Below are 17,530 nucleotides of genomic sequence, written 5' to 3' on the forward strand. Positions count from 1 at the left end.
GGGAATCTGCACGTACGTACACTTCCATACCTAAACAGCACTATTTAGGTAGAGTAGGTTCTGTGTTTGCAGAAATACCAGCCTAGGTCCGCGAGACGCCGACTACGTGGTCTTGGGCCATTTTGTCCTCTTGCACTTCAAGTTACTCTACTGGAAAATGTAAAATGAATATTTGCAATCTGTCTCTTTGAGGCTATTATGGCAACATCAGAATACAAGTGAAGAATGCTGCAATCCTCAGACAAAAGGGTTCATTTTTTATTAATATTGATTAGGACAAATATAACTTATTACTAACCTATATGCTAAAAGTTCTCTGTATCATTCTCATTGAAAATTAAAAATGAGTTCACCTACCCCGTACGTTTCAAGAATGGATCTAGAAAAGCACGCGGAACCAGTTTCGTGTAGTGACACACTGACATCTAGTGGAGATTTATGGTGCGCCATGGGACACTGCAGAGCCCCAAATAACTTCACAGTGCTGGTGGGACCCGAGAAATGCAAAAGCTCTTCTTTTGGTCTTTATGCAAAGCATCAAGAAAAAATATAAGTGAATTAAAAAATAAAGGTACACTTCTTGTATACTAAGATTTTTGTTGCCAAAGTAAAAACACTGACCGATTCTCAAGAAACTGAAAAGTTTACGGGATGATATGAGGGAGTGGCAAAGATCTGGTTGATGTTGCTGTTGTGAGATATCCCCCAAACCCTCCCTCTGACTCAGTTTAAAAGAGCGAGGATGTGTAACTGTGTATTCACCTGCTCTTTTCCTTCTACAGTGAAAGCAGGGAAGAGCTGGCAAGGAAGGGGAGAAGGTAAATGTGGGGGGAGTAGACTTTCTAGGTTTTTCATGATGTCCCTTGAATTAATTTCTGTACTTCTTTGCGGTGAGCATTTTATTAAATCCAGAGGAAAAGTTCCTTTAAGCAAATACACGTGTAAGCTTTTTGGCACATCACTAAGCATTTATCTAAACACGCTCATCTAAATATACTGCATTTACTTTGCAACAAAAATATAAAATAAAGTGTTTCTATTACCCTGAGCTTTCACAAATACGAAGCACCATCAGCAAATTATGGCTTTGCATTTCAGGTCTGTCCTTTCCAAAGGCTACAGGAAATACATGTTGAGTGGCCTTAGGAGAAAGTCAACTTGGCACCTACATACACTAACATGTATTTAAATTAAGATCACAAATATTCATTGGAAGGTTGTCACAATCACATTATGTCTGCTACAGTACCAGTTACATGTACATGTTGTCCCCTCCTCCCCCTTTAGTGAATGTGGAAAGGACGGTTTCATCTATACCAGCCCATTTCCTTGTTTTCTACAGAGCTCCAACCACTGGATGGGACTTCTTTACACCACTGTTTAAGGGCTTCATTATTCCAACGAACAGGAAAGGTTGAAGAGGAAGAGTTCTGAAAGCTGGAATAATTTTTTTTTTTTTTTTTTTTTTTAAACTGCTGTGTGCTTAGCCTCTGGTTCTGGGAGACACTTCACCACACCTCTTCTGAAAAGAAAAAAGAAAGAAAGAAAAGAAAGGAAAATGGGTGGAAACATCTTACTGTTGGTCTGGAGGAAATAGCATGGAACTAAAAGAAACCTCCAGGACCAGGAAATGTGTGATTTGTCTCTGGAGAAGAATGTGCATGAGTTTGTTCCCACCACACCCAGAATGCTTTTAAATTCTTTAACTTCTTCACTCTTTCGTGGATGTCTGGGAATCGGAAGAATCATCTAGAAATGATTAGACTAGACCAGATGTGACATGTAAAATCCTAGAAGAATCTTAAGGCAGCTTAAGATTCAATCTTAATTATAATCAAACATTCTTTAGTAAATATGTATCTGTTATTGGTGGTGTTAAATTTAAAAGAAGAAATATACTCACTTATGTCCCTCTTGGCTATTAATAGCAAACTTCCATCTTCAGAGCCCAGAGACAAAAACAAAAAACAACAAAAAAGATGCGACACAACCTATTAGCACAAGCAAAAACAATGTTCTAATAGTGAAGCTTCATGCTGCACTCAAACATGTAATTATTCATACAATTTGCAATTGTCTTGTTTTGCTGCTTTAAAAAAGTCTTTCCAGATTGCTTTTATGATGCCCAGTATTTTACCACTCATTTTTCCCCATCACTAAATGTTTCTGCATTGTTATTCATTGTCTTTTGTTCAATTATAGAATTAAGAAAATTCAGGCCCAGAGACATTAAAAAAAAAAAAAAAAAAAAAAGGAACACCTACAGAGCAAGACATTAAGAAATTTGAAAGCTTAGTTACTCTACCACAGGGTGGTGGTTAAACTTCTGGCTGCAGAGTTCAGTATCCCTAAGACCCACAGTATGAACTGAAATAATTATTGGGTGTTTTACCCACAAGCAAACAATTGTGATAAATCAGTGACTTCTAATTACACTAACTGGTAATACAACTTTAAAAGTTGTATTTAAAAGTTGTGACCTCCATATCCATTTCTTTCAAGAGAAAGTGTCAAAATGCCAGGCTACAACGCTTGGTAATTAGTTTTCATATATATGTAATACGGATTCCACTTGAGGATCCAGTTTTGTTTTGGAAAACGTGATTTTAAAGACTCCTGGGCAGGACCTCAACTTTGGAGCTAAGGTTTACAATCCCTACTGTGTTGAATAAGCAGAGTCCAGTGATTTTCAGAGAGGTCATCAGTCATTGTGGGGAGGGGGTGTGTGTGTGTCCTAAATCACTCTTCTAGTTCCGTGTTCCCAAACTATGCATACACCACTCTGTGGTAGACAGGAAGGGGGTCTTCCAGACATCTGCAAAGTGTACATGATAAAGCAGAGGCAACTTACTATATAAGAGATTGGTCCATGGGTATGAGATGTGAAAAGACCGAGAGCTGTGGTCAGGGTAAGTGTACACAACACATTTAATGTCAGAAAAAGAATTCACAGTAACATTATAGACCCAATACTAATATCCCCACCACCAGAATCCACCAGCCTTTATGGTCTTGGCGTCCCAGGAAATGTAGAGAAAACAGAGACAAGTCTGATTTACAGATTCTGAAGAAACTTTTTATTGATCTCTTTATCCTTCCAGCATATGAGAGCAGGCAATACAATATTTTAACCCAAGCTCAGAAGAGTATACCTTTCCCCCAAAGTTTAAAATGGTCTGGACATTTTCTCCGCGGTATAGTAGCACCCTCTTCTAAATCAACCATCATTGTCCTCCATCAACACTGTAACCCATGACCGAGTGCAGAATAGGGTGCTTTGCTATTTTTCTTGAGATCCCCACTGGAGTGTTATCTTGTGAGCTTCTGGCATCCTATATTTAACACCCAGCATTCCCCAAATGATAACTACAGAGTTATGAAAGAGTTATGAAGAGAAAAAGTACATTTCTAGCTAATCACCAAGAAGGCTCTAACAAGCTGCACATCAGAAAGAATACAAAACGATTTCTAATTTTAAGTAACAAAATATAGGGCTTTAGAGATGTTTTTCAATGCAGTCTTCCAGCCAGGCCTTAAATAAGGAAATGCTGTGTTAGTGAGGTGCCTGAGAAGAGGTGTTAACCAGGGGGAATAAACGGAAACCGAGGACAGATGACCAATATGAGACTTAAAAAACCTCTGTTCCTTTAAACTCCCTTCAGCAACATTTGGAAAGCTTCCCTTTTGATCTTAACTAACATTAGCTTAGCTAACAGTTAACTTTAAATCTGCAAAGTTTTATATGCCTGTGTTTAAATGTGGCCAAATACTTGTTAATCTTAGTAGAAACATTATCACTGTAATGAAAATAAAAACAAGTTGGAGCCATATGCCAAACTGATACACGGTGCTTATCCACTGATTATGTACTTACTACACCTGTAATGTCATTTCATGAAGGTGCTTACAGTTAACATGTAAGCTAAAAAAACATTTCCAAATATTCAAATCCAGAAAAAAAAAAAAAAAAGTACAAAGTTGCCCACTCATCACTGAATTATTCTGGACTGAACAGAAGGCTCAATTTCAGCACTGCCAAATGCTCTTAGGCACAGAAGCAATGCACCATCTGTCTTGAAGCACCAAGTATATCAATTCAGATTTCAAATACTGGTGTGCCTTGCGGTGTATCTGAAGCAATCCATTTGCTGATGCTTGAAACCTCACATGGCCAGCAACAAGGTTGCATGCGTCAATACTTTGAACCGCTACTTGGAAAAGAAATTATAAAAATGTCAGAGCATCAAACGAGTTGTGGTCCTAGGAGCAGAAAGCCTTGAAGAGTCAGAGGATTAAGGAAGTGTTCTCAATAAGTCACTATTGCTATTTCTCTGAGAAAATATTTTTAAGTGATAGATGGAACCGCTGCCATTGGCAAGAGCGACCCTGGGATTTCACTACAGAACGAGGGCATCTGAAGCTGCTATTGAAATAGATGCTGCTGGACTGATCACGGGAGCACATGGAGGTCATGACACAAAGCCAGGGTTCTAAGGGGTTTGGACTTTATTCTGTAAACAATGGGCAACCACTCAAACATGTCTTATGAGCAAGGAGTATCCTGATAAAGAGCTTACTCTGGGAAGATTAATGTGATAGGGGTGTGAAGAAGAGACCAGAGTCCTTTGTATGGACAAGAGGTTAACTTAAAAGGCTCCTATAGATAAGGGATAACTGTGAGGGCCTGAATAAGACAAGGACTAGAACACGTGGCTAAATCTAAGCACTTAGAAATTAAAATTTAAAAAAAAGGAAAAAGAGGCTAGAACTGGAAAGGAGAACAGACCATGAAAACATGTTCTTCAGAAATAAGGGAAAAAGAAAAGGCAATTAGCCTGTAGAGTACATGTGAAATATTCTAAAGGATATGTTATGATGAACTTGAGAAAGAAGAGGCATACCCTATTTCTTTAATTTCAGATCATAAATACAGCTGGGTTTAAATGTACAATGATAATCACAGCAAAGGTAGTGTTCAGCAAGACTCAATCAGGAAAAAAAAAGTTAACTTGTAAGTATTTGTTAACTCTTGACTCTCTAGGCAAAATTAAGTGGTTGCATCGATCATGGATCAGGCCTGACTGGGTTTTCAGAGAAAATAAGCTATGTCCCCTTTCTTATGTATGAACCTTGGGGAGCAGAAAGTCAGGACTGTAGCAGGGAAAGGAAAGCCCACCAGGCGGGGGCCTTGGTCATGGCTCACTGCCCTATGGGTTCTCTGGAAATGAAACCTGCTCTTCAAATTCCCTACTTCCTGGGTAAGGTGGGGCCCAACAGGATGAAGGCCTGCAACTACTCAGGAACTGTTTACTGTGGGACTAGGGTGGAAGTCAGGGTAACGGGGATTGGTGTGACTATGTCTTTCTTTGACCATCACATCCACAAAGCAGACTTGGGGTAAAGAATGCTCAATTTTCTAGACTCATCTGAGTAAGCAAGAAAGGACCTTCAATAAGCCATTTTGCTCTGCCCAATGCAGAAAAGTCTTCTGCCACATCATCTAGAGGTGCTTCCAAAGCTCTCTGTACTTACCTAGGACATCCCTTTTCTCAACTAGACTATGATGAGCTCCCTAAGAGACCTAAATTTCTCCTGTTCCCATTTATAGCAGTTTAGCATTCAATGAATACTTAAAATTCCTCTAGTTAAAGTTGGTATCAAGGTAGATCCTTCAATGACAAGGAAGATCAAAGGAAAGAAAATATTAAGGTGCTTAAGACTGAAACCAACTAACAATTGCTGACCATATTTGGATAAAAAGAGCCATTCCAAATGCTACTGGAGTTAAAACTGCTTAATTATTAACATGTAACTATGAAATTGAAAGCCCACCTAGATAAAAAAAAAATCACTTAATCATACATGTATTCTCCAGGGCACAGAGGAGTCACACAAGCACATTAGCTCTGGTCCTCTCCCAGCTCAGTTTCAGCCAATAACCACCTCCTATTTCATGGAGGTATAAAAGCAACAAGAAAGCTTCCTCCTCCATCTACCCTCCAGCCTGGACCTATCCGCTTGTCCTTTGCCAATTTTCCTGCGAACTATGGATGGGATGACATTTTGCAGTTCCCAGCAAAGGACAACCACTTCCTTTGTGTGTTAGATCCCATTCCCTCCTGCCTACCTAGGAGAATTCAAGAATTTGGTGAAGACCTGGACTGCTGTAAGTGGGGGTACTATTTCCCAAAGAGTTCTCGAGTCTAGTCAGAGAGAAATGTCCAAGGCAAGTGCAGGGAACTTTGGAAACACCCTCAGCAAACAGCATAGTGGATGATCTTCTCCAGGACATTGCCCCTCTGCCCCACTCATTCGTTTCCCCCGGCTTCAATTTTCCCATGAACAGTTTTTCCTATGTTAAAAAAACAAACCCCAAAACTCCCAACTATTCCCTATTTCTCTACTTTACTGCAACATTGGGGTCTCCAATTTCTCTTTCATTACCTGTGGCACCCCCTCCAATTGAGCATTTGCCCTCACCACTCCAATAAAACTGTGCTAGTGAAAGTCACCAATGCCCACCACCCATTGACTGCTAAATAAAATGGGCATTTTTCAGTCCTCAGCTTATTTGACTTAGCAGTTGCCCTGTATCCAGTAGATCATTCCCACCTCCATGATACTCCTCACTTCCTTTCCAGGTACCCACACGTTCCTGGGATTTTCCTTTTCTTTCTTTCTTCTTCCTGCACTTTTGTTGATTCCTCCTCATCTCCTCAGCTTAATGTTTGGAGTGCCCAGACTTCTTTCTTCTCTAGCAGCACTGACTTCCTCAGTGATCTCATACAGTCTCACAGCTGTATCACCTATCCACTCTTGAGTCCCAAATGTACATGCCTGGCACAGAACTATTCCCGAATTCCAGACTGGTGTATCTGCTGCTCTGACACCTCCATATGCATACTGAAGAGGCATTTCAAACTTAACCTGTCAAAGAACAGCTCTCACTTTTCCCCAATCCTGCTCCACCTCCAGATTCCTTGTTTTAGTTGATTCCAACTCCAGCCTTCTTAATTTGCTTAGGTGCCAAATGTTGATTCCTTTTCCACACCACTTAGTTAAATGAATCACTAGCCAATCTTGTTAGCTCTACCTTCGATCAGAATCTGATCACTTCTTACCATGTATTATTAGCACCCACTAATGCTGTTCAGGTAGGAGTCATCACTAGCCCTTACCCTGCTCTCCCCCCTCCTACTCTCCTCCACCAAGGCCCTTCCCTAACAGTAATCAGAGATTCTACTAAAACACATCTTATCTTACCACTTTTTGGCTAAAAAAAAAAAAAAAAACACCTTCCAATGGCTTCCCATCTTATTTAGAATACTACCCAAACTCCTTACAACGGACTACAAGACCTTACGTGGTCGGTCCAGCTGTCATGGTCCTGACTTGCCTTCCACGCTTTTCCTAGTTGCTTCTTCTTTCTTCTCCACCTTCCCAACTCTTGCGGGCTTTGTGCATGCACTGGGCATGCTCTCAACACAGGGTTTTTCATTTGCTATTCCCTTTGCCTGAAATTCTCTTCCACCATGTGGCTTATCCCCATCTTTAGCTCCTGATTCATCTTTTGGATCAGATCTTCTCTGACTACCCATTTTATGACTGCACTGCAACCTTCCCTTTCCCCTGCCCAACAACACCCTCCCTCTTTTACTGCCCTGCTCTCATTTTCTCCATAACACTTACCATCATGGTTTTTGTTTTTAAAACTTTGTTTCCTTGCAATGTCAAGTAAACACCATAAAGACAGGGATTTTCATGTGCTTTGTTCACTGCTAATCCTGAGCACCTAAAACAAATTTAGGAGAGTATACAACTAGTAACTTATTAACTAAGTGAACTGGATCCTTGATTTCTAGGGGCTCATGATCAAGTAAGACAGACCACATACAAACACAAATGAAACGTGTCATTAAAAAGAACATCATCTCACATGTATGTTTAAAAGGACTTTTACCATTTGGGAGCTGAGTGGCCACAGTTCAGCAGACGGCAAAAGTGCTCTGAAAACATGATAAAGGAATCAGAACAGGGGTACTCGACATGTAGCTTTATTCCCTCACTCCCTCGTGTTCTTCATAATTACTCTTCTTCCTCACTTTGTAGATGAAAACATGAAATGCTCATGTAAAGATTTGTCACAACACTCTGATTGTCGGGACATCTCTTGGTGCCCAATACCTCTCCGTAACCCATTTCTCCACAGTTTACCATTTTCCCCTCCTGGTCTGAGGTGGGCCTGGAGCAACAGGCAGCCTGCCTGAGTTCGCTCAGCCGATCCGTGAAATACTCATGTTACGGTGTGCGAGAAGTTGCTGGAATTACATTTCTGGAATTAGGGAGCTTCTACCCAGTCACCTTTCAAGTATATCTATTGATGCAGAAATAACGGGGCAATAAAGAAAAAAAATGAACCCTTTGATTCTTTATTCTATCCCCTTATCTCACAGAAGCTAGAAGTGAGGAAGAAAAAGAAACAAAAAGACAGAGACCGTATTTCAATAACCACCTTTCAATGCTCAAGGACTGCCCCCTCCATACTATATAGTATACTAATTCCTTTCCCCTGAAATATTTCTCTTAACAGAACTTTTCTCAAAGGCTCTAACTTTTCACTTTCCTCTTACAGTCTCCTCAAAGAATACTGTAAGCAGGTATTCCTTTGTATCTTTTTTCTTTTTACCAATAAAAGAGAATAGAAGAAATAGATCAGTTAAGAAGAGAGTTATGGCAATGGAAAATTATGTAAACTTTACAGGACAAAAAGCATTTTGGTATATTTAAGGTCTTTTAAAATTACAAGATTAATTCATTCTCCATTATAAACACGTTATGGGTTATGGCAACAACCCACTGAAACTTCTATTTCAAGTTGACAGGACTATGTCCAACATCTACTACATACTAAGCACTGAATCAGTATAAGGGGGAATTAAAGAAGACATGACTGATTTGCTTCACGTGGTCTTTGGATAACCTTCTGGAAAAGATTTATACCCATAATATTAATTCATCCAGCAAATATATATCATGTTAGATATTAGGCTGAGATAACAAAGAGTATAGCTATTATCTTCCAAAAGCTCGCTATCCAGAAATGTGTATAAGGTGTTAAACTGAATGTAATAAAATGCCAAAATGCATGCTGCAGACACTGGGTACTAAGAGTAGTTTGAAAGACAGTAATTCGTTTAAAAGCATCAAAAAGTATTAAGTATGTTTAATATCATATAGATTGAGTAAAACTTACCGATTATACTAATATTTTCATAACTAAATCAGCAGGGACATCTGTTCAATTTCTCATTCAACAGAAAATGGAAACACATTAGCAAAGATGTGTTCTCTTTTGCTAAGATGAGGCAAAAATCTTATCTGGGCAGGAAAATGATGAACTATTTAAGGATGTGACAAGGTATTCATCTCTGTATGCATCATACTGCCTGAAAGGATCTTCAATCAGTAAACAATCAAAATCTGTAGAATGAACTGGAGGTCAGTTAAGGGGTTGTACAGCATAACCAACCTCCACCTACCCACCCCCCACCATTGGAAGAAAAAAAAAAAAGGAAGAAAAAGAAGGATTCTTCCTGAGGAAGGCACCTGGCACTTGGAAATACACACATGCTTGACTTCCTTTTATTATATCTGAGGTCTATGCACATGGGCTCTCTGAAACAGACAGACTAAAAGTATATGATAGTAAAACAGAAAGGCTTCATGAAAGGATGTGGACTTGAGATAAACTTTAGGGATGGAGGACTTAGGGAAGGAAAAAGCCTGCTTTTCATGTTTTGTGCTGGGTAGGTTGGCATAATTGGCTTTAGCTTACTGGATTTCAACAAGGTAACCTATAGCTGTGGAATATTTAAATTGAATTTACACTTGATCATAGCCAAAAGGCCGAGAAGCAATAGATTTAAATTGAATTTAAATTTCTCCAAATATACTCATTGGTAATATCTAGATTTGTTGAACAATTCCGTTCCTATGTCACTGTGCTGCTTGTTTCTGAATATATCCAGGGCTAGGACGCAGAGCTCTGCTGCCTAATCATAGTCGAATCACTCTTTCTCACATACAACCAAATTAATGATAAGTAATGGCAAGGGATGTTTATACTGTCCTGTCCTTGTACCTGTATCTGAGTAATCTATTGCCTTTTTTTTCCCCCAAACTTAGCATCTGAATGGTCTAATATAACTTGAAAGACAGTAATTTATTTAGACATGAAACAAAACTATTTATATACTCTACTCATCTCAATAAGGAATGCTAACTTTCAATAAGTGGAAAATGTAATTATTATAGACTCATTATCTCAGCCTCAAAATAATCTGCAGTGGTTTTATAAAAATAATGTTTTCATATCATGCCATAATTCTGTCTAAAGATCACAATATAAATGTCAAGTGACAATGTGTTAATGTACTGCATTAACATAACACAGCTTAATATACAAAGTCATAGGACTACAACTGAATTAAATTTTACATTATAGTCATTCTTATATTGTTATAAGAATGTACTTGGACAAATTAGTGGGCAACACCTCAAAGTTCTTATTAGAAAGAGTAGCATATACACATGGGTCAATTCAAACCACAAGTGCCTAAAGAATTTTATCCCTGTGACGACTTAAGATTTCCTGCCTTTAAAAAAAAAAAAAAAAAAAAAAAAAAAAGGCAATGTCTAATGTCTAGACAAATAATACATCTTTGTTATTTTGAAACAGGTAATTATTAAATGTTTGACAGACTTATCAATATAAATTTCCTAATGTGGTTTTTTGTGATGAATGGTTAAAAAAAAAAAAATTAAGATAACATTATTTAGGGGCGGCTGGGTTGCTCAGTTGGTTAAGCGTTCTGATTTCAGCTCAGGTCATGACCCCAGGGTCCTAATATTGACCCTGATTCTCTCTCCCCCTATCACTTCTCAGACTTTTGGCTAAGATCAAGTGAAGATTCTCTCTCCCTCTGCCTCTCCCCCACTCGTGTGTACTCTTTTCAAAAAGGATAACTTTAGCTCGTGTTCCCAATTAAAAAAAAATTTTTTTAATGTTTATTCACTTTTTGAGAGACAGAGCATGAGCATGAGCAGTGAAGGGGCAAAAAGAGAAGTAGACACAGAATCCGAAGCAGCCTCAAACTCACGAACCGCGAGATCATGACCTGAGTTGAAGTCGCACGCTTAACTGACTAAGCCACCCAGGCACCCCTCGTGTTCCCAATTTAAAAAAGGGAAATTAGTAATGTTAAAAGTATTCCTGTGACAAATGTCTAAAGTAGAAGATAAAAACATGCCTCATATTCACTGGAATCAATCAATAAAATCTTCTTTTGTAAGGTCACATTTGAAACTTTAAAATAGAGTATTAAAATAAGAATTTGATACAATGCAAATTTTACTTTATCCCATAGAGTCATTTTCAGAAGTTATCAACCTATGTATATCTAATTTTACATATATACATATATATAATCAATATGAGCTGTGATGTTATGCACTGAAACATGGTGAAGAATGGAGACTGTACTTCCTCATCATATTAGCTGTGTAATCTGGGCAAGTTATTTAACCAGTCTATGCATCAGTTTCACTCCGTCAACCAAAGATCACTGGAGTGTCTCCTGTCCTAAAGCTCTTTAGGGGATATTAAAGGAGATAAGATGCATCAGTAACTAAGCGGTGCTGGCCTGCAGTGGTATATACCACATGGCTCCTCTGAGGGCACATGACCATAATCAGAACACTCCAGGCTCAATGGGATGCTCAGTGCCTTGCCTACTCTTGAACACTTACAAAGTGACATTTGGACTTTTACTTGTAAAAACTGTTCTTAATGGATAAGAAAAAAATCTGGGTTCTAAAATATCACAGTTTACATCTTAGAGCAAAGTTTCACGGGAATAAAACCTACCCTGTTTGTAGTATACATAGATGAATACTTATGTGACTAAAAAGCAGATCTACAGTTTTCCAGAAATAGAAAACAAGGTAAAAAATTCAGAATTTTAAGGGAACTTGATAGGAAGAAACCAAACGATAATTGTTATTTTTCAGTCCATTGGAAATTGTAGCCTGTTTCCTGAAAGAGAAAGCAGAACAAGTGTAACAATGTTACAGGATTAGAACTACTGAGTTTGAAGAAATAATCAAATTCAACTTTCGTTTCATAGATGAACAAAATAAAACTCAAAAGAAGTTGGGAGTGTTTTATTCAAGGCCACAAAGGTAGCTTGTGAAAGAGCCACAAATATTTTTAGGGAACCAGTTCCCTCTTCTCTGTCCCCAGTGAGTATGGGGTAGAGCGTACAAATAGCAAAATAGGTTGGTGGGAGTAATCAGGGTGCTAACAAATAACGAAGTCCAATGACAGCATCCCAAACATCCTAATATTCAGTATGATGAAAGCCTTTCTAGCATCAAGACAGAAGTTCATTACTCTAGGATGCAGAATGTACATTACTGGAAGAGGGGAAAAAATAGCCTTCTGCAACACACCTACACAGAAAACCTTACAGCTTACATAAAAGGTCCCCGGCTCTCATCACATTGACTTGAACTCCATTATAGATTATTACCACCTAAAATAGTCAAGGCTCAGAGGTTTTCATAGATCCAAGCCTGAATCCTTCAAAACACTACCTATTTGCTTAGTGTTCCTTTGTAATATGGAGATATTTGGGGGGGGGGGGGGGGGGTTAGTGAAAAATAGGCATATAAATGTACTTTTATTTTTATACTAATTTAAGACTTCTGTTGACCAGTACTCAAGTAGGAGGTCCACTATTCTTAGTAAGGGCGTATGCAACTATAAATGTTTTACTTTATGATCCTGAAGCAATGTATTTTTATGCTAATAACTCCATTCTGTAAGTTTTAAAATGGTACTCTAAGAGGCTCCATATTTAGGACTGGAAAAGACATCTGCTCCATATTGCACAACCTTGGCTACAAGACCAGAAAATTACCTCAACAACTATTGTAGTAAAAAAAAAAAAATAAAAAAAATAAAAAAGGCACATTTATAGTATTTACCAAACTTGAATACTGCAAAGTAATTAACTCCTATAAGAAATCTAACATTTAATAATTGTAACCAAAAACAAGGAATTTATATGATCTGTAAAACCCTTAAAATTGGTTTTGTTTTGTTTTTTCCAATTGAGAAATAATGCCGCATCTGCACACTAATCCAGAGTTCTAGTCCACGTTCAGGGCAGACAATGGTTTCTATGTTCAACTCTGCCTCTAGCTCTATCTGCTGGCTAAGTGCCACAAAAAGAATGGTAATGCACACCATACACCACAAAAAAGCTAGACAGGATTGGAAGTAAAGTAAAAAATACACAGACACAGAAGCAGTATCAGATTAAAGTTATTTGACAATATTGTCCAATGGTGGATGTTCATCACCAATTTGGAAACAAAATGTTCTATAAGATAATACCAGATTCCTGAGGCAGGATTTCATATTATCTTGTGCTCAAATATGGTCTTATCAAAGTAGAGCTTCATGTGTTTTGAGATCAATGGTTTAAAACCCAGTGCTGCATCTTTAAGCTCATTATATTCTCTCATCGGTACTTAAAGGGAAAAAAAAACTCTACACATTTAACAAGATTTCAAATGTTTTCAATTTAACAATTCATTTATTTGTACTGGTCCTTAGTAGTCAATCTTCATATCCGCATTTTTATTTCATCAACAATCATCTCAGACACACCTTCTAACAAGATTGACTTAAAATATTACGACAGGAAACTATGCCTTCAGGAGCATGTTTATTGTGTTTGAGATGATACATCAGGTGCTCTCTGAGCTACAAAGGGTAAAAGGAAATCCTCTCATTACAAACTGACAAAGGTAAAAGGTAAAACATTTTTCACAACAGCATGAACCACATACTCAGAAATAGATCTGGGTTTAATACAAATGACGTAATTCCTAGTCATCTACGGCTACTTTTATAACTTCATACAGATAATGAATTAGGCTAAAATGCACTATAATATTTGGTAGACTTCAGGACCAGTATCCTTAGTACATCACAAAATACATTTTGATATCCCAAAGAAGCAAGACTTGCAAGTAGGCGTTTTAAACATAACTAATCTACAGCTACAAAGTTCTACTCTTGATAGCATTTACCTTTTTGGGGAGGCTCCCAGTCTCCAAAGGATAAAAGCAGAGAGTAGAATCAGTATAACATATACACAGAAGTCCGTATTGTAAAGGCTATAAAGATTTGCAGCACAGTGAGAAGAGGCCCTCTGCTCCTTCACACTGCATACAAATTATGTGAATTATGTGGCGTATCTCTTGGTCCACTGTCTGGCTATCCTGTCATGTTCTGCTCTGTTGGTCAAATACTGAGTGGCTATGCTTCCAACCAGAGGATCCGCTGAAAAAGTAGAAAGAACATTAAAAGATATATTATGTGGAGTCTTAATGTCACAGTTTTAAGAGTCGATTAAATCGAAACACTAATTTTCAAGGCAGCACCTCGACAGATATATAATGGTTAAATTTTCAAAATTAAAATACTTAACATCACATAATCAGCTGTATATTTTAATATTCAATTTTAAAAAGCCCTTTTAACTAAAAACAATGCATGTTAAGTTAATAAATTTGATTTTAAATGTATGCCTTTAATAAAATATAAAAACTATTTTTCACTCTTGGCATTTTATTCAGTAATGCTAAGATGATTATATTTCTACCTTCTTATGGATATTTAAAAATGAAATTTATAGGGACGCCTGGGTGTCAGTTAAGCATCCAACTTCAGCTCAGGTCATGATCTCGTGGTTCGTAAATTCAAGCCCTGCATCAGGCTCTGTGCTGACAGCTTGAAACGTGGAGCCTGCTTTGGATTCTGTGTCTCCCTCTCTTTCTGCCCTTCCCCCACTCACTCACTCCCTCTCTCTCAAAAAATAAACATTAAAAAAAATTTTTTTTCAATGCAATTCTTAAATAAAAACTCAAATCTTATAACACAGTGCTACTCAGAATGTTTCCTTCATTCTGCAATAGTAGGATTCAAATCCTTATCCTTATCTCCATTTAAAAATTTGTCATTTTGTTTTAAACAGAATTCTAAACTAAAAACTGAATCTGAGCTGTAAATTTCTACTCTGAATTTGTTTTTCAAAAAGGTAAATATGTACACACAGCATAATATCTGAAGTGCACCAAAAGAAAGCCAGTGAAAAGTAAAGCCCTCTTCCCTCCCGACTCCCAATTACTCAAGAAGCTTCTCTACCTAGCAAACGATGTCACCTGCTAACAGCATCTCTATCCAGGGACAGTATGCACACGTACACGCATTTAGAACAGGACTGTTATGCATACGTACTTTTCTTCGGTGCCTTGCTCTTCCACTTAATATATCCTAGAAAGCTTTCTCTATCAGCTCATTTAGAGCTGCCTCACTCTTTTCAATCCTGTTTTTCTACCTTTGGCAGATGTATAACTGTTGGGTTTCAGACAACAGTAAAAGCCTTTGGTGATTAGCCCAATATTTAGAAAGAGTAATTCTACTTCTTTAAAAATGACCACTTAGTTAGACAGATAACATATGCAAGATCTCAGGATTAAACGTCACTTTCTCAAGTCAACTACACATGTTAACGCATGGCAATTATGCATTTCCTTTTTTTTTTTTTTTTAATGTTTATTTATTTTTGAGACAGAGAAAGACAGAGCATGAACGGGGAGGGTCAGAGAGAGAGGGAGACACAGAATCTGAAGCAGGCTCCAGGATCTGAGTTGTCAGCACAGAGCCCGACGTGGGGCTCAAACTCACAGACCGTGAGATCATAACCTGAGCCGAAGTGGGACGCTCAATGGACTGAGCCACCCAGGCGCCCCTATGCATTTCTTAAAAATGTTATGGATTATATATTAATGACTTTGCATTTCTATAATCATAATCCTAGTCCAACTATCTCATCAACTATCATTTTAATATCCACTATTACTACACCTAAAACAACCAACTGTAAGCCAAGAAGGAAGAACAAGAAGCTCTTCATTACTCATTGGTAGCTTTTAAAGCACATGGCAGCATGGAAGGAGCAATGAAAGGATGCACAGGTGTCCGAGTCATTATTTTACTCCTGGCAAATATGATCTGTAGAGCTACATTAATTCAGAAAAAGTCCATCAAGGACAGAAAGAAAGTAACTATAGGTAGCACGCCATTAATAAACTCAAGAAAGTTATTGTGAAACTTCTGGTCTATCTAACTGAAATGGCATTGATCATTTCCTTGCAAAATGCTTTAGGCTGATCTTTCCACCAGTAGCACTTACTTTCTCAACTCAGTTAAGGTAACCAAGAAAACACGTTGGTTTTTGTAGCCTCACTGTATGTGTTAATAAAGATTTGCTTACCAGGGTTGCAATCTGTCAAAAGCGAACAAATCGACAGCAAAACCTTTGAAATAGTCAAAGCAGGACTCCAGTTGTCTTTAAGGATGTCCAGACAGATGACTCCCTGACTGTTGATGTTGCAGTGATAGATTCTGGTGCGGAAAGTAACCTAAGGACAGTTCCATTAAAAACAAAGAAAATGAATGCTTTATCACCAACTAAAACTCTCACCAACAAAAGTGAAGGGTAACACAGATACTAAATAGAAAATAATTTGACTGAAGAGCTAATTAAACACTAGGTGGAAGTAATATTAAAAGTAAATGGTTTCTATTTATTTAATTCAGTTGAAAGACATTTCTTTTACCCAGTAGAGCAGGAACTTTCTTGATTTCACACCAAAGTGAGTAGCTGATTTGGATGGTTTTCTCTAAATGAATGATACAATAATTATAGGTACCTATGACCATATATGTACCATATACACATACATGTACACACGTGCACATACAGCCCTCTGTTTAAACATGGCAAGTGAGAAGTGTTTTACTGCCAAAGGAAAGGAGGAACTGGTGAAGAATTTTTTTTCACCATAAGACAAAAGTTACATCAGTTTCTTAGTAGAAAAGATCAGTATCAACTCTGCTAATATCCTGTCATGTATCAGAAAATACTGGACAAAGATTTAAAGGAAGGCTGATGAAATCACCAGTCTATTTTTCAGCTTTTCATTTCTCCAGCTAGTTCAATGTCTTATTAGACTAAGAGAATAAAATAAAACAAGCAAGGTACTTAAGGTACTGAATAAAGGAAACTAATATATCTCTGAGATATATGAAAAAAGAGACTAAATCATAGGAATAAATACTGGCAAGTTTCAAAAACAGTCACAAACATTAACAGGGTGGTTAATTCTTAATCTGGAGTTGCAGAGAAAAACAAAACAAAACAAAACAGTTCCTGATGTCTTAGAACTCGCAGCGTACTATGATCACCCACATGGAGTCTAGAAAGAAAATATTAAAAGCCCTCAAAAGTGTATTTCTGATAATGGTGCATAATTAATTAAAAACAAGAAAGACAGCAGTGGTCTAGTAAGGGAGAAGGAAGAGACTGTACTTCTAGAACCTGTCTAATAAAGT

At 37.7% G+C, this 17,530-nt stretch overlaps 1 protein-coding gene across 4 annotated transcripts in view; it reads right to left on the bottom strand.

Moving 5' to 3' along the window:
• Positions 1-13,774: 13,774 nt before the first annotated feature.
• The window catches only part of UBE2E3 (ubiquitin conjugating enzyme E2 E3), a 90,620-nt gene continuing 86,864 nt past the window's right edge, over positions 13,775-17,530 (bottom strand). For all 4 annotated transcript variants that reach the window (XM_053907230.1, XM_053907228.1, XM_019461089.2 and 1 more), the window contains exons 5-6: positions 16,410-16,557; positions 13,775-14,413 (exon numbers count right to left, since the gene is read on the bottom strand). In XM_053907230.1, the coding sequence (XP_053763205.1) occupies positions 14,316-14,413; positions 16,410-16,557 (246 nt within the window). In that variant the 3' untranslated portion in view covers positions 13,775-14,315. The remainder of the gene's footprint in view (positions 14,414-16,409; positions 16,558-17,530) is intronic.

This window comes from Panthera pardus, unplaced genomic scaffold (genome assembly GCF_024362965.1).
Source record: "Panthera pardus isolate Hobbes unplaced genomic scaffold, ASM2436296v1 HiC_scaffold_10, whole genome shotgun sequence".
In the NCBI taxonomy this organism is placed as follows: Eukaryota; Metazoa; Chordata; class Mammalia; order Carnivora; family Felidae; genus Panthera; species Panthera pardus.